Consider the following 24743-nt stretch of genomic DNA (forward strand, 5'->3'; position numbering starts at 1 on the left):
TAGCGTTCCAAATCCCAGTTTTATTGGTCGTTGGATTTTAGGTGAACCAATGGCACGAGAGAGAGAGAGAGAAAGAGATTAATTCACAAATATCAAAGAAAAATTATACAAAATAATACAAAAGGAAGTTCCAGTTATACAAAGCAAAGATGTGGACTCTTTTTCTAATTTGTCTACTGCCCGAAAACTCAAGAGTAAGGCACAGTCATTACCACATGTTTACCCTTCCACATCCGTTTGTCTAAGCCCATGTCTTGGTTACCTTGGAGAAGCTGGTTTCTCCGAGGACAACTGCTCCTTTTATTCACTCGAGATTCTCAACCATTCATGCCAAAAAATAAAAAAAAATAAAAACCTTCAGAAAGTTGGACGTGGGCTAAGCAGTGATTGGTTTTCCATACTGACCTTCAGATCAGAGGAATGCTGGATGATGATGGGTGGAAGAGCCCAATAATTCAGGTGGGGGCGGGGGTGCACGTGCCAAGATCATCTTTGCTGGATCGTTAAAAAAAGAAAAAGAAAAAAAAAAAAAGCAGCAGATAGAAACTTTCTGCTTCTGTTAGTATGAATGCAGACTGCTGAAGGGTGGAGAATCGAAGAGGTGGGGGGGGGGACCCGTGGGTGCAGCGTGCTACATGACTGCATTACAGACCACTTGTAATCAAACTACTTCTTTCCTCCTTTTAAAACAAGTCTCTACTGAACTTTCACCAACAGTTCAGACATAAGAAAAAAAAAATCCAACGCAAACAGAAATGGAGACGTCGCTGTAAATGCGGTCATGGCGCTGCTCGGACCGAAAAGAAGCAGCAGATTTAGGGAATGGGGAATGGGTGTAGAGGTGGACAGGCAGTAGGAAAACCGTCCCCGGACGGTGTGCGAGATGCTCGACGGGACGTTGTTAGTAGCACCAGGTTCCAGTTTTTGTCGGTTCCAGTATCAAAGGTTTGGTCTACATGTAAAGGCTGAGGCGTGCGCCAAGTCGAGGGAATCGAAAAAGCAGCTTTCAAAGAGTTTATAAATCATTTTACTCCAGTTTTTATTTTTTAGGACTACCTACTGTACACTTACCCATGATAATGTCTGTGCCTCGGACATGGAAAAAGAAATGAATCCAACTGTGTTTCACAGACTTTTTTCCTCCTCCATTACACATACCACACGTGGCCCATCATTTTTAATGCTTCACTTAGTTTCTTTACACTATTCTTGTGACAATTGTATTAGCGATCAACTTCCTACTTCCCATCGTTTGGTCTAGGAAATCAGACTTCCTGCCAAACCAATGAGGAAACAGCTAGAGGAACTACACGGGAAACTGTTTGGACATTTCCTACACTTGAGATGAAAAACGGGCGAGACTGAACCCTTCGATCAGAACATCTTCAACATCTTTATCATCAGCAGATCCACTCCAGTTGTATCACAGTCATCACAGGCGCACGAGGCCCGCTCATGAGAGAGAAAAGGAAATTAAGAAAAAAAGAAAACAGCCTGGTGAGAAAACCAGTTTCTACAAGAGCCAACCATCAGAGAAACAGACCTCCTCCTTCCTATCTTACAGCCACCTGACAGGACACAGCAATGAGGTTTGAGTCTGTTTTCAGAGATCAGATCAAGTAGAAAAAGGACTCTACCAGATCAGCTCAGACACCATAAATACTGCCACCGTGTGCCGCTCACACAAACAATAGAGACGAGTGGAAAGACGAGGGGGTTCACTCAGAGAGGAGGGGGCTCTTTAAACGTGGCTCTGCTCTGCTCTGGGGGGGAGAAACAGCCCAATCGTAAGGCAAGGACGGAGTGAGTGGCGGAGGATGGGGGGGTGGGGATGGGTCGAGCAGCAAACCAGATTGGAGCAGAAGAAAAGTGCACAGCCCTGTGGTAACTATGGCAACAGATAAAGGTCGGCACTGCAGAGCAGAGCTGGAAAAAAGAGAGGAAGGATAAAAAGGAAAGGAAAAAGGAGCGTCTCCTTCTTTCCTTCTTCTAACCTTCCTGTTCTCTCTGTGCAGTTCATCAACATATAAAGTTATAAGTACAGGATATACTGAGGAGCAAGAGGGGAGGGAGGAGGGGAGGGGGGGTGAGGACACCATATATGTGTGGACGGGTGGTGTCGTCGAGCCGCCGCCGTGCTCTCGTTTCCCTCCTCCGGCATCACGGCGGCAGGCGACCACATCCCCGTTCGCCGCGGGTTTTCCCCCTCCGCTTCCCCCTCAGTACTCCCACAGTGTGGCGGTCTCAAGGTCGTCGGCGTTGGCCTTCAGCACGCCGGCATGGTCGCCGCGCAGGTATTTCCCGTCAGCGGCGTGGCAGATGGCCAGCTTGTTGTAGTCGCAGAACTCAAAGAGGAAGTCGACGGGCGTGTCGCTGCTGCTCACCACCGACTGCTCGTTCCCCACCATCCAGTATTTACCTGTAGAGTCTGCAGGAAGAGTGGAGAGGAGGCACAGGGGAGGAGGAAAAGTGAGGATTAAAAATGATAATCATGGGGAAGAAACAAAAGATTGAAATCCTTTTTTGGCACAGACACCTTGTGAGTCCATTGTGAAAATCTAAATCTCTTGGAGAATAAATGATTAAACCCCCCGTGTCCGTGTCTCTCCACATACTGACGTTATAGCATCAGCTTGCTGACTGTTTAAGGTTACTACAAATGAAAGTTTGCATTAATATGACTTCTCCTCTGCAGGACCCAGTTGTGTCAAAAACAGACCTTGCAGGCTGTACGCTCCATCTCTGAACTCCAGAGTAAAGTAGTCATAGGAGGAGCGGTTGGAGTCCAGCGTCCCGGTCACCTTCCTGCAACCGATGAAGCCGTGCTCCCCGCGCAGCACGATGATCGGGCGGTTGATCAGCTTCATGATGAACTCCTCAGACTCACCTGAAAGAGACAACAGATGTGTCAGAGCAATGTGCAGTCTTCACATCAGCACATTGTGCTTCTTTGTTTTGCTGGAATGCTGCTTATGATTAAAAATGCTGACTCTTTGTTCTCATTAAAAAATAACGTATGTGATGCAACTCATGTCAGAAATCTGTGTCAGCGAGTGCTCAAGCTGCCAAAGCCTCCTGAAAGAGAAACTGCAGCACAAAGCAAAAACCCGTCAGCTTTGATCCGCCAATGCTGGAGACCAACGCCTGATCTATAAGCGGAGCATCTTGTGATCCGCTTGCTGACTTGTAGTTTCTGTCAGCCTAAATTCTGTGCAAAAGCTTGGCATTTCCTTTTTTAGAACCTCTGTGCCACCGACTAATGTGAGGAAAAAGGTGTTTGCAGAGTGTTGATCTGCCTATTAAATGCTAATGTTACATGCAGCCAGTTAGCACAAAGACTTTCATCATGTGCTTGTAGCCAAAGTTAATAAACACTTATTAATAAAAACTTATCTGGCCAAGCGTTACATGTATAAAAATTCAGTGTAATGTCAATGTAAGGACATCAATGTAACACAAATCAACCAAACTACTTGACAATATGTGGCATCAGTGTATGAGGAAAATCTGCAGCTGTTAGCTAGCCGGTTAGCTAGCTGGTTAGCACTGACATCAAATCTGTCTACAACTACAAAAGACTGTTAGGAGAAGCTGTTATTTCAACATTGTCTTCTTATATCTGACCATTTTCACAGGGAAGATCTTTTGTTTAGAACTATGAATCATTCAAGAATGAAGAAAAGGCACCCAACACAAGCAATTTTAAATTGCACCTTTAGGCACGTTGTTGCTAGCAGCCTATTGCAAAAACCCCCCAAAAAGAACACATTTGTTTCACTTTTTTTTCTCCTTCCCCCGCATAGAGCTCTTAGGTGAAAGGCCTGACACACGACCTGAGAGATGCATCCAGAACTTCACCTGACCCATCTACTGTTCACTGATGCCTCACGAGAAATGGTCTCAGTAGAAAGGTGACTGTCAAGAAGTCATTCTTACTGACAAACGGGGAGAAAAGGCTGTAATAGGTATACCAAACTATACAAGAACTGGACTGAAAATCTGTGTCAATGCGCTTTGCAGTGATCCCCAACACGCTGTCAATGGGATAAAAGCATATCTGCATATCTCGATAGAAAAAACACAATGTTACACTGTCAGTCATGGATTGGCCTCCCCAGAACCCAAACCTCAACACGACTGAAGCAGTGTGGGATCATCTTAACAAAGAACAGAGCAAAAGCCAGTCAACATCCAAAGAGGAGCTTTGAATGTCCTTCAAGAAGCCTGGAGAACTGTTCTATACCTGCGCAAGAGAGTTCAGACTGTGTTGGAGACTAAAGGGGATCTTACCAAATATTGACTTTCAGTCTTGTATAAACTCAGTTTTTGAAGTACTAGAAGAGCTTAAAATATTCAGTGTTTGAAGGTAACATTAAAAAAAAAAAAACCTTCATAATGTCAGCATAACCTGTATTTTCTAAAATGCCAATATAATGTGTTGGGCAATGGTTTCCCTTTCCATGTTGTGGCTGATAAACAGCACATTCATGGCTGTGAGAGATATAAAGAGGTTTTTTGTTTTTAGTCAGCAGGAAGCAGAGGTGGGACCAAGTCATTGTTTTGCAAGTCTCAAGTAAGTCTCAAGTAAGTCTCAAGTCTTTATCCTCAAGTCTCAAGTCAAGTCTCAAGTAATGTCAGGCAAGTCAGAGTCGAGTCTCAAGTCACTGGTGTAAAAGTCCGAGTCAAGTCACAAGTCTGAAACTTTGAATTTCAAGTCCTTTCGAGTCTTTAAAAAAAAAAAAAACGAAAAAAATAATGTTGCAGTTATGCTAAATGTAAATATTAGACCATGTAATTTTAAAATCTGTGTTTTTCTCAACACATGACAAAATAGTGAACTTAGAAAATATACACAAATTGTGAAATTGCACCTCTTTAAAATGCAGCTCAATTAAACCTAGCTCCAAGAATAATTTTCACCGACAGTTCTGAGATAAGCTGCATGTTATTCTTGGATGCGGTTGTAGGACCAGCTTTAAAAATCGCATGACAAAAATATCATACACATTAAAAAAAAACTGTATCACCAACGTAGCCTGGACAACATTTGCTAGTTAGATGAAGTCAGCTATCTCATCTTAGCATATTTATATGCATATTTATAATTATACGGTTCTTGGAGTGAGTGCATACACTCATGAAGTTTAGTAACTTCAGGTCACTGCAACAAGCCCAGGTACAGTTTACCGACGGATGGGTGCAGGACCTTGAAACGCACCGTGTAGAACGAAAGACCATCGTACGTATCATAAGTTTACCAGTCTCACAAATTGTCGTCATAAATACACATTCCTTAACCGTTTATTAATAGGACCTTTGAGCTCAACGGTAATTAATTAGTAGTGGAAATAATTTCTGGTAGCGTTACAGAAATGTAGCAGTGACAACAATATTGTATGCTGTAATCACCGCGCGGATAGGAGGCGGCTGGCTTGACCGCGGCTCACAAATGACGGCTCACTTTACCGCAGTCTGTAATCGCACTGGGCAATTAGTGATACAAAAAACCTGTTTTATCCTGTGAATAAAAGTATATGTTTTTGTCAATGTACCATAATAACAGAAGCGAAACGCAATATTGTGTCAGGACAATTCACTATTTATGCACAATAAATAAAGGAGCATAGCGCGACAATTTCTGTTCAGCGCCAGACTTGCTTGTAACCTATATCACTAATTATGTTATGAAAATGACGTATTAACTACTAAAAAACACTGACCTTCGTGTAAATGCTTGGAGCAGACTAACCTGTGAGCTGGAGTGTTCTGGGACGTTATATTTGATCTTTGAATGGCTGCAATCCAGTCGCCTCTTTGTTACTTCGGAAACATGGCTCGAACAATTTCTCTTCAACGACGTAATCCGATAACAACCGATCTCTTTACCCGTCGGCTTCCCGTGGCTGTCATGCGACCGGCTATTGCAGTTAATAATACAACAGCTTCTTGACATTTTTGTGTTTCTTTTTATCGCTGTTTAACTGATTTTAATTGAAAGCCTGCGTGCGCTAGTACCGCTTGCCACGAGTTCCCAGAATCCTTTGCGGTTCTACCCGTGAATGACGTCACATTTTCAATCTCTATATAATATGCAAGTTAAATTTTATATTTGGGGTAAAATATCAAGTCTTTTCAAGTAAACCGGTTCAAGTCCAATTCAAGTCCCAAGTCATTGGTGTAAAAGTCCAAGTCAAGTCACAAGTCTTAGAACATTTTTTCAAGTCAAGTCTAAAGTCATAAAATTAATGACTCGAGTCTGACTCGAGTCCAAGTCATGTGACTCGAGTCCACACCTCTGGCAGGAAGCTTTTCACTCATTGCACAACACTGGTAACAAAAGCCAGCCCTTATTTATTTTTAATGTCACACACACACTCTTGCTTGCTCAGGAATTTTCCCATGATGTTTCCAATCAGCACCATTAATTCAATACATCGAGTAAAAACTTGGCAAAAAACGCAAACGAAAAGACTGCAACAGAGTTAAAAAGCATTAAACAGCTTACAAAACAGAACCCCTCCACTCAAGTGCACAACTGGAGCCACAATTGAATTACTTCCACTGCACTGAAATTCTCCCCGTCACTGCAGAGGTGTAAATTGGTTATCCCCCGTGCGTCTGTTTGCACGGCTGTATCAACACGTTGCACTAACCTGCACTGTCGATGGTGGCCGCCAACTGGCCGTTTTTCTTGGCGGCGACGTATTTCCCATTAGCAGCCCGGAACGTCAGCCTCTTCCCACGCCACTCAATGTCAAAGTAGCAATTAGCTGATCTGCAGAGACGGAGAGAAAATTAAAGAGTTAAAGGAGTACCCAAAAAACCTTACACAGCAGTCAGATATGCAGTAATGCACTCGCAGGATTGTCAGCTAAAAAAAACAAAACAAAAAAACATCTTCACAGACTGAGACGCCCAGCAGCTTTATCGCAGTGCAAGTGACTCTTGGGTAATTAGATAGGTAGGATCCGGGTAGAGGGATAAGCTTGAAGTCTTTGGTTAAGTGGAATCAAGTAGCTTACTAAATCCTTTCACTTGGGAGAGGATTTTTTTTAAGTTGATTTTGATTCTCTGAAGCTCAGAAACATCCTCAAAATGTTTTCAGCAGACCACAGCTGGTTTAAAAAAAAAAAAAAAAAAAAAAAAAAAAAAAAAAAAAAAAAAAAAAAAAGCACTTTGGTGGTCTAATCTGCGAGAAGTAAACAGAGGGAAATCTCAAGAATGTGATTGAGTAATCTGGTGAAGTTCCTGCAGGCCCCCCTCAGTGTTGAGGATCTGCTCGGTCTTATCTTAAACAGAATGGTCTGCTTCTGAGCTCCCTCATAGCGCATGCTTGTGACCGAGCTGATCAGTTTACTGCTGTCCTCTGCATCATTCCTGCACACGTGCAAACACGCTAATGCTAAACATCTGCAGCTCCTCCTGATCACCGCACATAGTTTCCTCAAGAAAGAGGCTTTAAAAGTAAAACTCTCTTAACTCTCATGACATGTAAAATGACCAGACTCCCACTCCTGGATCTGTCTGGGGACTCACAGAGAAGTGACTCAAGAGCATAGGGTCAAAGGTCAGGGGTTAATAGCTAGCTCTCTGGTTGAACTGAACTACTGTACATTAAAGCAAATGACTCCACAGGTTAGGGCTGCACACAAATGCACTTCAACTCCCACAGCATGCCACAGCTATGGACATGCCATCAATCCCTCCCACACACAGGTCAAATTACGAGTGAGGACTAAACACCAGAAGCTATGACGGACCAGTTTGAGTTTTCCACAGTCAGCAGACACACACACGGACAATGAACGGACCTCACTGAAGCAGGTGTAGCTGTGATGATGTGTGCGATTCTTACTTAGTGGAGGCCGTGCACTGCAGGCCGCCGTTAGCCGTCAGGGTCCAGTATTTCCCAGCGGCAGTCCGGAATGCGCACTTCCTGTTTTCACGGCAGATCTCCATCTGGAATACCTCTTGGTCACTTTCTTCATCCTGATTGGCTGACAGGTCCATACCTGTGTGGGGTTAAAATGTTGGGGAGACCTTGTCAGGCTGATGAATATGAGAGGGATATGAATAACCACAGAAGATTCATCATTAACATTCAACACACACGCACGCACACGTGAGGCAGGTAACCGTATAGTAAGGACTTCTTCTGAAACTTCTATACAAACATTCTCCAAAAGCTTTTTCTTTGCAAGGATTATGAGGACATCAGCCCTGTCCACATAATTCAATATGTCCGGACAGCGCTGCATGCACCCTTATACCCACCGAGGTATACACAGCCCACACGTTCACATCCGCTGGTCAGGATCAGACGTACCAAATGAACAACATCAGTCTGCTTAGATTAGTGAAGGATTTAACACAGCTGCACACAAACCCACACCCACCCACTCACATCTGTCCTGGTCTAGACAGACCCCACTACACTTCAAAGGATCAGGCGTCACAGTGGACGGTCACAGCACACAGAGTTTGCTAGCCAGCAGTGACAACAGTCTCTGCGGGAATCTGAGAAGGCACAGCAGCTCTGATGCCAAATACTTACATCTACATCCCCAAATAATGATAAAATATTAACATGCTTCCATTTTTAGCATGAAAACATTACTCAACTAAAGTATAAGTTGTTCGTTTTGTAGGCATTTAGTATTTCAGAGATATTTTTTCCCCCCACTCTGCATTATGTCAGTGAGAACATATCCCTAATATGGTCATTTCAGGCACACAGAAGCTCCACCCACCTGCAGTTCAAACCTCCTGTTCATGAGGGGCAGCCAATCAGATATCAGAAGAAAACTGCAACAAGGCCCAGTGTAAGATAAAAGGATTATTTTGAACTGTGAATCATGCAAAGCTACTATAGCAGATTCCAAGAATATGAAACGAGAGTGATGGTGTCCCTTAAGGTGTACCAAAAGCAATGGGAACTATCTGAATAATTTGATTGGCTATTTAATCGATGGCAGCTAGCCTTGACAAAACTTGTAGGCCAATTTAAAAAAAGAAAAAAGCTTTAGCTCTGTGAACATTTAAAATACATCACAGTTATAATTGTCATTTCCACGTCCTTCTTCCCCTGCTGTATATCTGTAGTCCAAAAAAAAAAAACTACAAAAATCAGTGAGTCTGTGAGTGCATGTGTGTGTTTGTACAGATCAGCAGACCTCATTAAAATCAAATCAACCTTAGTCAGGCACTCAAGAGCAACAAAGAGGTATGAGTCAACTATAAGAGCGAAAACCCAGACGCACAAATACAATCTAAGCAGCACAAAGCCCGCCATTGTATATGATGAAATCATACTGTGCACTGACCTATAGCCAGAGGGCTCACAAAAGAGAGAGAGAGAGCCTGTCTGCTATGTAAATGTGTGCAGAGCAAGAGGTGAGAGGGCGAATCAGGAGAAGACGAAGAAAAAACAAAACAAAAAAAACAGCCGCACAAGTGGCACAACACATGTTTGTGAACACATTAAGAGGGGAACCTTTACCCCAACAGTAACTATTCTGCCAGCAGCACTCAGTAACAGTATTCACACAGAGCCAGCGTTACATAAAGGTGTTCAACAGTTACTGCTCACGGACTGTGTCTGGCGCTCGGGATTGAGTTTCTGCAGAAAAATGCAGAGATGCACACATGTGCACACACACAGATGATTAAGAAGGAAAATATAACCATAATGGGAACCACATGGAGAGGAGGGGGTACGGAGGAAACAAGAATGTTCATTTAGAAGGGTTTGAAGAGGACAAGGAGAAAGAAAACTGGCAAAAAAGATCCGTGTCCTCCAAGATGGGACACGTCTCTGAACTCTCCTCTAATGCTCGCTGCTTCCTGCTCAGCCAACGCAACTCTAGTAGCAAAGCAGAGCCCATGTATGTAGACTGTGGCTATGCGTGGATCAAACCATCTGCTGGTGGTTTTGACCCATGACAAGCTTTTGGCTGGTATTAGAGACGACTTTACAATGCAAATAGCAAATGTGCTAATTTTAAAAACACTACAAAAGACTCTTATGAAAGTCATTCAAAACCTCATTTTAATATGAGGTCTTTACTTTTGAAATTTTGACTTGTAAATGATAAGAGCACAAAGAAAAAGCCCGTCAAGCGTGAGTTATGTCATCTGGGTTGTGTTAATGTGAGCTGTTCATTCAAAGCAGTAGCATGGGCTCTGTTTTGATACAGTGTCGAGGCGGCTCTATGAAAAACAAGCAGTTTGATATCCAGCTCAGGAAGTTTGGGGTCAAACCAGACAACCAGGGCGAGGCGAACAAATCAGTGTGGTAATTACTGAGCTTTAAAGAGCAGGTGGTAGGTGGACTTGTTACTGTGGACAGAGCCAAGCTAGCTGCTTACATCTGTTCATTTCAAGCTAACCTGGTGCTAACCTCAGCTTCATACAAATGTGATGAATTACATACGAGACTCACAGCACTCAAAGTCACTGAACAGAAATCTATTCAAAGGCAAAGTTGGTGGTTTTCTCACGTCGTCCTCCAAAAGAACCAATCAAGAGCCAAACCTGGAAACCTGAGCCACTCATCAATGACACATGGAGCACAGGTGTTGGTGGCGGCCATATCTATTCATTAGTATGCACGTCCTCCTATCATTTTTCTTTGCTGGCTGTTTCCATATTATGAACTGGCATGGCTTTTTAAATCAGTGCTCTGGTGAAAAGAGCTAGATATGTTCATATGGTGAAAAATAACTTGCATGAAAATCCTTTAACTGCTTTCAAAGACTGCACACTCACTGGCCACTTGTTCAACTCCTTGTTATTGCAAATCTCTCAACAGTCAGCCACATAGCAGCAACTCAACACATCTAAGCAGGTAGATCTGTTCAAGACGACCTGCTGAAGTTCAAAGCGAGGATCAGAATGTGGAAGAAAGGTGATGCAAGTTACTTTTTATACATAGCATGATGTTGGTCCAAGTATTTCAGAAACTGCTAGCCTGTTGGGATTTTCCCACAGAACCATCGGTTTATAGAGGATGGTCTGAGAAGAAAAATGATTCTCTGGATAAAATAGCTTGTTTATACCAGACAAGAATGGACAAGCTGTTTTATGCTGAGGAGACGGTAATTCCAACAACCACTCGTTATAACCAAGCCATGCAGAAGAGCATCTCTGAATGTAAAACATCAAACCTTTGAGCAGTTCAGCTACAGCAGCAGAAGACCACAGTAGAAGAAAACCCATCGAACTGATGCTAAAACTCACACAAAATCATTAAAATTGGACAACAGGAGACTTGGAAAATGCTGCCTTGTCTGAGGAGTCTCAGTTTCTGCTGCAACATTCACGTTAGAGACAGAATTTGGCATAAATAACATGAAAGTGTGGATCCATGCTGCCTTGTACCAGCAGTTCAGGCTGCTGCTGGCGGGGTAATATTTTGGGAGATTTTTTCTTTCTGCTTATGAGGCGACCGGTGAAATTAGATTACAGCTTCAAAACGTATAGCTGTGTAACCACACATCTTATCTGACTGTCATCAGTCAAGAGGATAAGCATACTTCCCAAACTGGGGAATTTTTCAAACAAACAGTTTATTCAGTTGCGCTCTGCCCAAGCAAAACAACTACTTCAGTCTAAAATAAAACAACCGCTGACACCAAATCATCACAAGGCTCGAATACGTTCATTTCAGTGACCGATGACTTGGGGTAATATCAAGCATCACACACTTTTAAACTCAGTTTAAAATATTGAATAAAAGGTCAGCAGGGTTCACTTTAGCTTCTGTTTTTCATTCTCAGTTCAATGTTTTTCATTTACTTCATTTTTGTACAAATCTAAGACGTCTGATTTTTACGTGCATGTCTAATGTGCATTTTCACACAGACACTGAAAACCGGCACCGGCTAAAGTCTGGCGTGAGTTTGGAACTGTTAGTTTCAGCGGAAAAACAAACATGAATTTCACTATATGAAAATAAACCCGGAAACTAAGACGCAGTTTTGCATGCTGAGCTGATTTGAGTAAATGATTCTCTGAATATCTGATTTGAATAAACTTCAGTCAGCCTTGCAGATGGTGTCAGACACTTTCACACATTCAGCTGCCTTGTCTTGAGTTATCACAAGGACATTTAAAAAAAAAAAAAAAAAACTGCTATAAAAATACCAGACTGACAGACAAAACAGTCACCCTGAAGGCCGTGCAGCCTCAGCCGTGAGGCCGCTACACAACCAGATCTGTCCACACTGATCAGTCTTGAAGCTCACAGGGTTATGAAGGAGGACAGAGAGGGTCTGCAATCATGTACACACACCAGCAAACCACACATGCCGATTCCTCCCAAACCTCATGCACACACTCTACTTAAACAACAATCCACTCCACCCATCGCACTCAGCCTAATGGCGGCAGGCACAGATTGTCCTCAGTGAGCCAGCACCAGAGGCCTGCTGTGAACGCACGCGATTCTATCAAGCCTACTTTGTGTGTTTGTGTGGCTCCTATTGTTCACCAGGCCCTGACTGAGGAGGCGACCAGCTGGGGCACAAACAGGGAGCCAGATCATCAGCTTTTGTTCTGATCCAAACACACAGAGTGTAACCAGCCGGCCCACACTGACTGAAACACTGCTGCTTCAACTCAAAAAACAAAAACAACACACATGCATGCAGAGAAAAGGAGGTCAGGCATGTGAGAGAGTATCGTGCCCGGGGATGCCCCAACTCTTTGGGCAAATTGATTCAAACTGTGTGTTCAGCTCGTCTCTACTGAAGTACAGTTGCTGTGAACTCAAGGACGGCGATGTGGAGACACACCCAGAGCACGGCAGGATGACACGCTGGAGACCAGCTGAACCCTAACCTATAATAAAGCGGAGACATCGAGGAGGAGAGGTTCCCCCCCTCGTGGGTATGCAGCTGACGCGAGGCCGATCCTCTGGCGCGCTCCCAGCACACAAACACGCAGAGGGCGTGCAAACATTAAAACGCCAGCGTGCCCACTCAGTCACAGCCAGCGAGCATTACCAAGGATGCATAAATTAAATGCTTCCCATCTTTTTTATCCTACTGGTCGACCTTGTTGCAGTGAGAGAAAGCAAATAGTCGCCCTTCACCCCGCGGGGATTATCGCACACCAGCCAAGGTCAGAGCTGCGCCTCTCACGTCTCATTTCCTGCTCGCGGGTGGGGATGAAGGAGGCAGATAGGGTGTCAGGGCTGACTCGTGGCCAGACACAACATGGAGCCAGTGTTTCTGCTTCCTGAGTTTACCACACATTGCACGGTTGGTTTCACCCTGACTAATGTGCAGACTTAAAAATTATTTATGAATTAGGAGATGAGGATTCTGTCAAATTAATGCAAAGCAACCACAGATGAATCTGTAATCCGTATAGATGACTTTATAGGGAGAAGCAACCATTTAACAAGAGTGAGCTTTGTAAGGCAATAGAGATGTTTAGGCTGGCTACATTTAAAGCTCAGTTTGTTCGATCCCCAGACTGTGCAAGTGTCTTTAGTCACACCTCATTTTCTGATATTTCGCTTCCAAGGAGCCGGATTTTCTTAAAATATGTCATCTTCAGGCTGTTTTTCGTTGCATCAGTTGCAATTGATCATTTTCAGAGGAATGGGGTTGTTTTTTTGTTACTACTCACCGAATCATTCAAGAGATTTAAAAACCGACTCCCAGCTCTAGAGATAAATCAGCATAGTGTCTGCACATACTGGACAACTTAGTATAGAACCAGTTTTAAATAGTAAATTTATTACTAGCATCCCGTCAAAAAAAAAAAAAGAGAAAAAAAAAACATTAGCTCACATTTTGTTTACTTGAATATCTGAAAAATGCCAAAGTTACATCATTAAGAAATAAAGGTGAAAAAAGAATGCAAAGGCCTGACACGGGACCTGAGAGGCATGGATTGGCCTCCACACCCCAGACCTCAACCTTGTTGAACATTATTGGGATCATCTTGACAAAGAACAGAAGAAACAGCAGCCGAAACCCAAAGAAGAACTGTGAATGCCCTTAAAGAAGCCCTGAGAACTATTCCTGAAGATTACTTAAAGTATTATATACTAGAGATGGACCGATCCGATATTACGTATCGGTATCAATACTGACCTAAATTACTGGATCGGATATCGGAGAAAAATAAAAAAATGTAATCCGATCCATTAAATATCATGAAAGCACCTCACAAAACTTGCAACACGCCGTAACTCACCTCAGAACGTTAGCACGTCGGAGCAGTATGCATCACGTGATAGAGCGGCTGTGGCATGCGGGACCTGTCGGTGGTCTGGATAGCATTTGGAGCTTCGCTAGCAACCCGGCATTTCATCTCCGATAAAGTTATCCCCGAGAGAAGTAAAGCAAGTGTGTAAGTCCATCTCTAAATGTTTGTAAAGCATTCCTGCGTTAAGCTTAACAAGCGACTGCCTCTCCTGCTGCTACTTCAATCATGAAACTGCTTAATGATCAGCTGATCGGCTTTTCTGTCGCGAGTCCGTGTCTCTAGTTTGCTTTTGGCCCACTTTGCACCAGAAAGAGGAAATCAGCGGCTGAACAACAGCAGCACGTTTAAGCTTGATCAGCTGTTGTTAGAATTTATTTAATATTACTTTCTACAACAGGATCTTTTTCTACGTAGCTGACGGCTGGTAACTGTGCAGGGGCGGATCTAGCAAAGTTTAGCCAGGGGGGCCGATAGGGCATTAACAGGGAAAAGGGGGCACAAAGACATACTTTTCTTTCTTATTCTCATTTAAAATGTCTAGCTTTTAATAAATAATTATCTGACACCCAAAGTTTTAATCTGATGTAAAAGGAATAGAAGTCAATTACTGTATATAGTAACTATTAAGTCTAATATATATACCCTTGTAAGCTATAGTACTTTTTCCTTTGGGAAGGTACCATCTGTGCAGTCTGCAATTCTGTTGAAGAAAGATGTTGAATCTATTTAATATTTCTTGAAAAATAATTGATTTCTGTGCATTTTTTTCACACTGCATCAAATTAAGGTTGATTACGTCGATTAAGCATCATGAGGTGGAGCGTGAGGGGTGGTTCCCTATTTTTTATTTATTTATTTTTGTTGTTGCTGGGAGTTGGAACCCTATTAGTTAGGTTGCTTAATATTTATGCTAAGTACTCTTTAAAATACCAGAATAGGGAGGATGGTGTAGGTTTAAGTTTATTAGATTGATCAGTAGGGCTGCTCAATTAATCGAATTTTAATCACGATTACGATCTGGGCTTTCAACGATCATTAAAAATGACTGAGCCGATTATTAGCCCCTCCCTCATTTATCCGCGACACCTTAAAGGCCGGTCCGTGAAAATATTGTCGGGCATAAACCGGTCCGTGGCGCAAAAAAGGTTGGGGACCGCTGATTAAGAGGACCCGAGGGAAGCTCGGAAAGCTAAGCAGAAGTTATTTGGAGAGTGACTGCCGTTGGTTGAAAAGAGTTGCACACTATTTTATATTATTTTTTTAAAGTCATTGTTAACCCTTTAAAGCCGGTCAGAGCAGCACGCTCCGTTTTGTGTAACTATTTTTAAATCCCCGTAGAACCTGAACCGTGTAAGCTAGCGCAATAATTTGTTTTGCATATGAAACCGGAGGAGTTGTACTTACATTTTATGCCATCAGCTTGTCCTCAGTCACGGTTTCGTTCCACATATAGCTTTGCAAAAATTGCATAAAAAGCGCTTGCAGGAACAAAAACATAATATTCCAGAAACACGCTTTGCCGTTACTATCAGCTGTTCGTAACACTTCCCACAGTGAAATGATGCACCTGCTGTTTTCTTTGCAAATTTGCATCATAGGATTGTTTTTTGTTTTTCCTGCAGTATATAAAAATTGCTGTATCTCCAAAATAAAACTATGAAGACACTCAAAATAAATTTCCTGTGGTGGGAAACTATTTTTTTGCAACTTTATTGTATTTAAAGTTTTGAGGGATAAACCTCTTAAATTTCTCCAAGTAGAAATATATGTAAACAAAACAAAAGCGATTTTCAATTTTTTTGTAGTTTATTGCACTTTTTTGCAATTTATGTAATTACTATGCACTTAATGCATACATATTATTAAAATATGGGCTATAACAGTTGTATTGATGTATAGCAACTTGAAATGCTCCCACAAATGGCACTACAGCATGTAAAAAAAATAAATAAAAATAATATAAGCTCTGGTGGACTTTGTTCTATAGTAGGTCTTAAAGGGTTAAATAAATATCGTCAAATAATCGTGATCTCAATTTCAGTGAAAATAATCGTGATTATCATTTTTGCCATAATCGAGCAGCCCTATTGATCAGTATTGCTGAACTATGAAATATTTTTTTTTGCATACAGGTATAACAGAATAGCTTTAGTGTAGTTGTTGTTTTAAACTTGAGTATGAACTTATACAAAATGCAGCAAGATATTTAAAAAACAGTTTTGTTGATTAAAAAAACACTATATCTGATTCATATCGGTATCGGCAGATATCCAAATTTATGATATCGGTATCGGACATAAAAAAGTGGTATCGTGCCATCTCTATTATATACACAACTATACACATACAGTATATGATATTGCATGTTTCAACAAGCTGCTGCACTTTCTCATTTTCCTAGTAAATTACAAAGAAATAAAGGGAGACTTAAGATGGTACACAGTACTGTAAGCTAACTGTTTCACAATGGGGGTTGGAGGTTTGGTTGAATCTAGTTGTTTTCATAGTCCTTTGGGTTTTATGGAGACAGCAGGAGCTTTGTCACCAAAAACCAAAGACCCCCCGAGTCACCTCACATTTGCCCCTCAGGGAATTGTTGCTTACAAAGAACAGTCAACACTCGGTGGTCACAAAGCAACCACCGGTCGCCAACAGGATGTGACGGATTCTTATTGTTTTAGCTGACAAACCAGCACTCAGTCTTCACTCACACTTGCCCTACAGTTTAGAGGAAGAACAGGCCACTAAAGGGCCACCGAGCTGCAGGCTAACTGACTGATGATTGCGTCCGAGTCCATATGCGGGTCGTTAAACAGCCTCTCTGAGAATTCGTGACCAGAGACGAGAAGAGTGGATGTTATGAGCCGGAAACAAGCGGCAGCACTGAGTCAGTTTAAAAAGCAATTACAAATGCTGTGAGTTCAGATTAGTGAACAGCAAAAACTGTGGCACCGTTTGGGTTTTGTTTAAAGTCACACAATGACGGACATCAGACTTTACGTGAACCAATATGAAATATTGGATTTATTAAAACACTGCTGGGCTGTAACAATAAAATAAATCACAGAAGGGAGTAAAGAGTCAGCTCCTCTCTTGTAAAAACATTTGCAACATTTGAGTTATTTGCAACATTTTAGATTAACGGAGGTCTCATGAAGAAGTGCAAACAAAAGCACTGATAACGTTTCTAATCCCATTCAGCTCAGAGTCTTTGGTAGGTGTGTTTGGATGAGCTGACTTAATACTATCAGCTGAAGCTGCATTCATAATATATTAACCATCTGCACCGTTGAGGTGTGCGGATGCAGATTCCCATGACGTAACCACAACAAATCAAATGTGCTAAACCTGAAACGAGCAGCTGAATCTTTTTCCTCCAGCGAGCTCCACTGTAACACTGTGTCTGTGCAAACTAACCTGCAGTAGCCAAAACTGAAAACACACAATGCAGACCATAATTTTATCTTAAAGTAGGGGTGCATGAGAAAGATAAAAAGAAAAAAAGAGAATTTCATGACTCAATAATCATGGCCGACTAATGAAAGGATATCTAAACTGGATTTACTGCTTTTGAGCGTGAGAACTTGACAAACAGCAATTAAGTGCGAGTCACCAAATCAACAGTTTTGACTGGACAAAACCAGCTTTCAGAGTGACCCGGCTGAGCTGGCCCGAGCCAACCCCCCCCCCCAAAAAAAAGCCAGCCGATTTTAACCATCATCACGACTTGGGTCTGTCAGCCAAATAGCTGCTTTAGAATGGAGTGGAGGGGACTATAAGCAGCTGTTGATTTGAAAAAACATCTGGAGGCAGTTTAATTCCACTTGGCATTTAATCTGCATCACAATGATCCCGTTGTTGGCGGGCTGAATGTGGTTTTCCCCCCTCTCAAGATTCGGATCTTCTGCTCGTTATAAGTTGTAGCGGTCAGAAGGGACGACTTGGGTTGAGTCACCCATGAGCAAGGCATCATGGGTACATGTCTGATATGATTTCCAATATTTCAGCATAAAGCATCTAAAGACACGAGAAGCAGTCTGATAGCAGTGCTCCTTTCCCTGCACCGTTAAGTTAAAGCAACGCACTTAAAAGTGACTCACACCACCTGTGACATCACTCGCTGGTTTGTAGACGAGTTCTGGTCGCAGGCAAGAGACATTCTGAACCCAACACCTCTGTTTGACCTTTTTCTCACTGAGAAACATTGCGTGCAAGTACATTTTTGTTTGTCTACAAGGTAACCATCAATGCAGATCCACCACGCTGCATCCAATACTCCATGTGTCACTCAAATCGTAAAGAGATAGATATGACAAACTGCAGTTTCCTCGATTACAAGCCAATTAGTATCAAAATTTGCTTAAACACATGCATGTAAGCAGGATACTGCACCTTCCATAATAAACTGTGGTGGAGCAGCCAGCCATTCAGATCACAGTGTGATTGTTTTTGTGGTGGATTATTAAAGAGCAGTTCGTGCTCTCATTGCAGGGGCCCATCCTTTTAATACCGCAACCTCCACCTTCAAAATGGACCACCATTTTGTGGGTTGGGACTGAGCTTGAAGCTGGACAAAAATAAAAAAAATAAAGTAGCAACTCCTACTTTGTGAGTCGAGGATGAATGTCTCTGTGACAAGTAAACAAAGCAGGGAGACAGAGCAAACATGCCCGGGTGTGACAACGATGAGAGAGGAAAATGAAAGGATAGACAGATCACACTTCATGAAAATAGAAGCTGTAGTTAAAAAACAAAGCAAAAAAGCCACTAAACCACCAGTCTTCTCAGCAGACGCCAGATATTCAGAGCGATTCAGAGAGCATCAGTTATAAGTCGTTCATTACTTTCAGAGCCTCGCGGCCTCATGCAAATACTCAGAGATTACTGCGCTGGCTCACAGTGATATTTAGAGAATGATTCACACACTCTCGCTCTGATCTCAAATTTCTGCTGAGTTCATCATACTTTTTTTTTTTGTTTCGGATTAATGATGGGAAAAGAGATATTCAGGCACACATCAAGGCTGACAACTGTTCAGCATGCGGCATGCCATCGATGACGACTGGAGACACACAGCAGCCAAGCCTGAAGGCTTGGTATGAGTGGGGGAGGGGAGGGGGTGGCAAGGCAGGAGGAGGGGAAATATAGAAGAGGTGTTAAAAACAAAGGTTAGAACAATAAAGGAGACAGAGACTGGGAAAAAAGTAAGGAGGGGTGAGGAAAAAAGGAAGGAAGGAAGGAAGAAGGTGGAGGGAGAAGCTTGTGTCCTTGCCCAGTCATGCAGCCGAAAATCAGACATGCATGAAGACCATGAGCTCTCACTCAAACAGTAATGGAGGGAAGGGGGAGTAGAGATTGAAGAAAAACAAAAACTATTCCGCCTTATCGAAGCTAATAATCACATCAGCTGTGGATGCTGCTGTGCATCTCTCTTAATGAGACACAAAGGCTCCAGTTTCAGCTTTTCCATCCACATTCACTGGACAGCTGAGACTGTGGAGCTTTTTCTGCTGCACAGATGGTGAGGACTCTAGTGTTGCATTTTTAAATGCTCCTGGTCATATCAGTCAGAACCTCACCCGACCTAAATTAAGCAAGCTGTTTTGGTATAAAGACAAAAGTAGCAGTTGCCTACCAGGTTTTCAGTCATCTTCTCCCCTTTCTCTAATTGTGGAGCCATTCTGCTTCGGTGGCACGGTCAGCCTTCCAGTTTAAGACTGTTTTACATTTGAATGAAGGCACGCGTGCACACCGTGCTCTGTGTGTAAGAGGCTGAGAACTCTGTGTACATGGTGGTGGTTTGTAAAGTTTACTGACCATAGACGATACAACAGTGCTTTTAATCCGCTCCAGCCTGAGGGGGTTGGGAATAGTGAGGGGTGGGAGGGGAGGGGTGGTGGTGGTGGTGATTTCGTGCTGCGTTTTGTAGAGGTGGGCTGATCGATCCAAATATCGATAGTATCGATACCAATGCTGGTATTGACATCAGATGGATACAAGCGTGATAGAATCAATGGAAATCATTTACCCCAAACATGCACTATGAAAAATGCAAAAAACAAAAACCTAGATTCAGAGTACATGAAAAGCTGAAAGGTGGGTTTTTGTTGCATTAGTGCCAATTATAGTGGAATGTAAAAATCAGTGATTCAGTGGTCATTGAAATGTGCTCAGAATTTGCAAATTAGAGATTCCTCTCATAAATCATGACACACTGCTCTCCCCTACATAAGCTGCCATTATAGGTTAAAAGTATTGGTACTGGTATCAACAACACTGGCCCTGTATTTGCTTGGTATGGCACACGAGGAGTACTTTTTATGAAAAGAGGGTGATTTGGCCCAAAAGACATTGTTTAAACATGTGTAAGTGCGCACAGGCCTCTGGTGTGGGACTAGAAGTCTAGGCCATGCTCTGTGTCCATCATTCAGAGTGTGTGTGTGAGTGTGAGTGTGAGTGAGTGTGAGTGTGAGAGAGAGAGAGAGAGAGAGCGCTGCAGGAGGGAGATGCAGTCTCAAAATTCCATCACGTTAACCCTTCCTCTACCAGACACTCTTCTCTCACACACACACACACACACACACACACACACACACACACACACACACACACACACACACACACACAGAGGATCTGGACCGGACCACCACCACACCCACCTTGCCGGGTGGAGACGTTCCTCTCGTTGGCTGCGGTGAGCACGACCTGCGGGTGGCTCTGCTCCAGCACGAACATCTCGTCCTTGCCCACGCGCGCGCTCTTGCCGGACTTCATGGTACCGGAGGGCCCGGAGGGCGCGAGGTACCTGCCGCTGCAGTCCCTGAAGGCCACCTTACCAGAGCGGAACTCCAGCGTGTAGCCGGTGCTCTTGTCCGTCGTGGCGACCAGCGCGCCGTCGTTCCTCAGGAAGCGGTTGTCGGACGTCTGGAGGTGGTACCGCTGATCTCGGAACACGAGCGTGATCATGGAGTCCACTCCCCACGGGACATCCCGGTCGATGGCGATCTCGTCCACCTTGTCGCTCAGGTGCGCGTACCGCTTGCGCGTCACGCTGAAGATGTTCACCTGCGGGTGCATGGCGATGTGCACGCTCCATTTCTCCGCCACCGAGGCGGTCTGGGCGAAGCAGATGATCCGGTCCTCGGTGCCGCCCAGGTAGCGGCCGTGCTGCTCGGACTGCAGGGACCAGCGGCCGTCGTCGTGAGCGGTGATGACAAACCGGCATTCCGGACCCGGGGTCTCGCTGTCTCCGGTGACGTTCCCGTCCTTGTCGGCGGCGATGTACCGGCCCAGGTGTGACTTGAGGAAGAACACGTTCCCGCTGGAGTCATCGCCGCTCTGCTCCAGGGTCCAGATCTGCTTCTTCTTCATGGACGTGGCGGACGCGTTGATTTTGAAGCCGAAGGTCTCCGCCGTCAGGTATTTGTTCCCGCAGTTGATGAGACCGAACTGGATCTGCAGCATGTCGCTGGTTCCGTTCGTCGCTCCGTTAGTTGTCATTGTCGCTTCTGTGCGCTCGAGCCTCGGACCGGTTCTGTCCTGAGAGGGATGAGAGAAGAACGAGGAGGAGGAGAGGGGAGGAGGAGCGGTTCTGCAAGTGAGCTCGCGGCTGAAAGGGTGGGATGCTGTGCAGCCTCGCGTGCTTCTCTTTGTTTGGGGGAGTCTGTGAGCGCGCGCCGCCGGTCCTCGGTGCTCTGCCTGTCTCAGCAGCGCGAGACCGCCGCCACAGCTGCAGCCTATATAACCATCAGTGACGTCGCACATCAAACCACGCCCTCCAGGATGACCAGCAATCTGGGAGCAGAGCTCGGTTGTCTCCTCTGCTCGAACCCTGTTGCTTTTATCCGTCTAGTTTAGGTATTTTCCCCTGTTTTCCCGCTTCCCATCAGAATTCCCTAGAAGTCTAATTGTGAACAGTGTGTGTTGGTACAAGCTCAAAACTCTTAAAATTGTCTTAAATTCTTTAAAAAGCCCTCTATTTTAATATCTAGCGACTCGATTTCCACCCAAGCATTAAAATAATATCACTTTCTCTCGCTTTCAGACACATATGAGACCGGTTCAGCATTCAAATCACGAGGACCGTGTGCGTGTGTCCGCTCACAAAACAGCTCTATTCATGGGCCGAGCATGCACATCAGAGGGCTGGAAACAAAGAGGTCAAACAGATCACACTGGCATCTTCTCAGTCCATGTGCATGAGTGAGCACCCCCCCCCCCCCCCCCCCCCTCTCTCTCTCTCTCTCTCTCACACACACACACACACACACACACAAGTACACAAAGTGTACACTTTAAAACAAAACAAAACATACAAACAGATATCGGCCAACGCAGAAGTAGCTCATGGCTCAGTGAAATTTCAAGGGCAGTTGTTCCAAACATGACCCGTGCACGTCCATGGCACGGCGCCATGAGAGCGACAGCGCTGGAGTTTCCAATCTGGGTACAGAAAAAAAACACAAATATTCTTTCCACCTGCATAACTATGCAAAGTAAGATCAATCACAAGCTAGCTTTGCTACCTTTGCAGCTGGCGTCAATCGTGATCAGAGATCTGTCATCGAGCTAAAAAAACAACAACAACAACAACCCCCCCCCCCCCCCCCCCCCCCAAAAAAAAACCAACAAAACAAAACAGGAGAACAACAAAAACTATTTCAGAAATAAAAAATTAGCACCACAGTGTAAAAAGTGTTGCACATGTTGGTAGAAAGGATGTGTTACATCATGTTAAAAACAACTTCTAAATATGCATTCATTATATGTTCTGTTATTCTAATGTTTGAATGTTATTACTAATAAAGTTTTGGTTCTTTTTTAACTTTGCCAACAGGAGCAGAGGTTCAGAGTGCCAAATGCCCCCCCTCCAGCCAAAGCACTGAAACCTCCCTGCACTGTGATTTTTCTTGTTTAATCATATTTTTATTTAATGAGTGCTTGAGTTATATTTATAACAGACAGTGGCTCTGTTTGTCATCTGCTGTGTCTGGAGCTGAGGAGTAAAGAGTGATGTACTCCCACTCACTTTCATGAATGAATGGGTGCTTCTGTTGTTGGATCATTCATACAGTGCAGCTGGCCTGGATGTACATCACACTCTAGTCCTATACATCTTAACCAATACAATACCAACTTTAATAGTTAGAAACACACAGGATTTTCATTTTCATTTAATAAAAAAACTAATAACTGTCACATCTGGTGAACTGATCACGAGGCTCTGAGGTCTTTGTTACTCCCCTCTCTGCTGGGTTTGCAAACGCAAAGTAATCTGACCCCTAACCAGTAATCTAATCACTAGTAATCTTTGCCTTTCTCTCCTGCAGTCTGAATAAATCCAATCTTCAGACAGAACATCTTCAAACAAATCAAATCTCTGTGTAATATCAGCTCCACTCTAATAAAATCACCACACTCGTTCTCATGTATTTTTTTCCGTTTTGGGGGCTTGTGTTGTTTTCATTTCTAACAGCCTTATTTTGCAAAACTTAATTTTAAAATGTGCGTGTAAGGGTCTGTGTGTGTGTGTGGTAAAGCAGTGACTTTAAACTGCAGATCAGCACGGAAACATCACCTTTTGAGTCATTGCAGTTCACACAGAACCCATTTGCATCTGTACTTTTGTACAGAAGCTGTGGCGATCCCAGTGGAGCTTCCATGGAAAGATTAACAGCATGCAAAAAATGTGTCAGCACACCAGCCTCAACTATTTTCAATGTACCGAAGAACTTCTGGGTCACGCATGCACAACATGCTCATTTTAAAAACAGCTCAAGGAAAGAAAAAGTGCAATAATCAAGCTTCCCATAAAAGTTCAACATCATTCAAGAGTTCAGTTTGTGAGGTTTTGAGATCTTGGTAGATTATTTCTGTTACTGTGGACACACTCAACGTAGCTGTTTCTAGTCTTTAGGTTGAGCTGAGCTAGCCAATCCTTTAAAGATCGTGTTTCAGGCACCCATCCATCTTAGAGGTAGTCTTATCTGTAGGACAACTTGTGTTGCTGAACTGGAAAGAATCGGCTGTTTTTTGGTGGGGGGTTGCCTGCCTGCAGCATCATCAGTGAGCTTTTTCTCCTAAGTGCAGAATCCTTCTCATTATGTGCTGACAAACGCAGCTCAAATTAACTGAGAGGATTCAGATGAATAATTGATTCGGGTTTGATGTGGGATTAGCAGACATGTCAACAATCACACATGTTCCCCTCCTCTCTCAGGCTGTTTGCTGCTCAGAGAATTTCATCCCCTTTACCAAAATCCCAATTACAGCTTTAGTTTGCGGCCATGCCTGTTTAGGAAAATCATCTTTAACTACTTTGTGATTTTTTTCGTCATGCTACATGTTTTTAGATGTTTTTACTGATGTTTTTACTTCTGTCTAAGTGTGTGGAAATGATGAAGTCACTGACAACAAATCGGTGTACCCAGCAAAAAAATGAATAAAAAGAAATCAGAAACATAATGATTGATGAATCACTCACACGACAACAACATTCAAGGAATAACCAAGGAATGAAAAGT

General features: G+C 43.4%; 1 protein-coding gene across 1 annotated transcript; it reads right to left on the minus strand.

Annotated features, from left to right (window-relative positions):
• fscn1a (fascin actin-bundling protein 1a) lies at positions 1 to 21943 on the minus strand. The gene is made up of 5 exons (XM_014414485.4): positions 20880 to 21943; positions 7856 to 8012; positions 6654 to 6775; positions 2720 to 2887; positions 1 to 2428 (listed from the first exon to the last, which is right to left on the minus strand). The coding sequence occupies exons 1-5, from the start codon at positions 21718 to 21720 to the stop codon at positions 2220 to 2222; spliced, it is 1497 nt and encodes a 498-aa protein (XP_014269971.3). The 5' UTR covers positions 21721 to 21943; the 3' UTR covers positions 1 to 2219.
• Between the last annotated feature and the right edge of the window lie 2800 nt (positions 21944 to 24743).

This window comes from Maylandia zebra, linkage group LG4 (genome assembly GCF_041146795.1).
Source record: "Maylandia zebra isolate NMK-2024a linkage group LG4, Mzebra_GT3a, whole genome shotgun sequence".
NCBI lineage: Eukaryota > Metazoa > Chordata > Actinopteri > Cichliformes > Cichlidae > Maylandia > Maylandia zebra.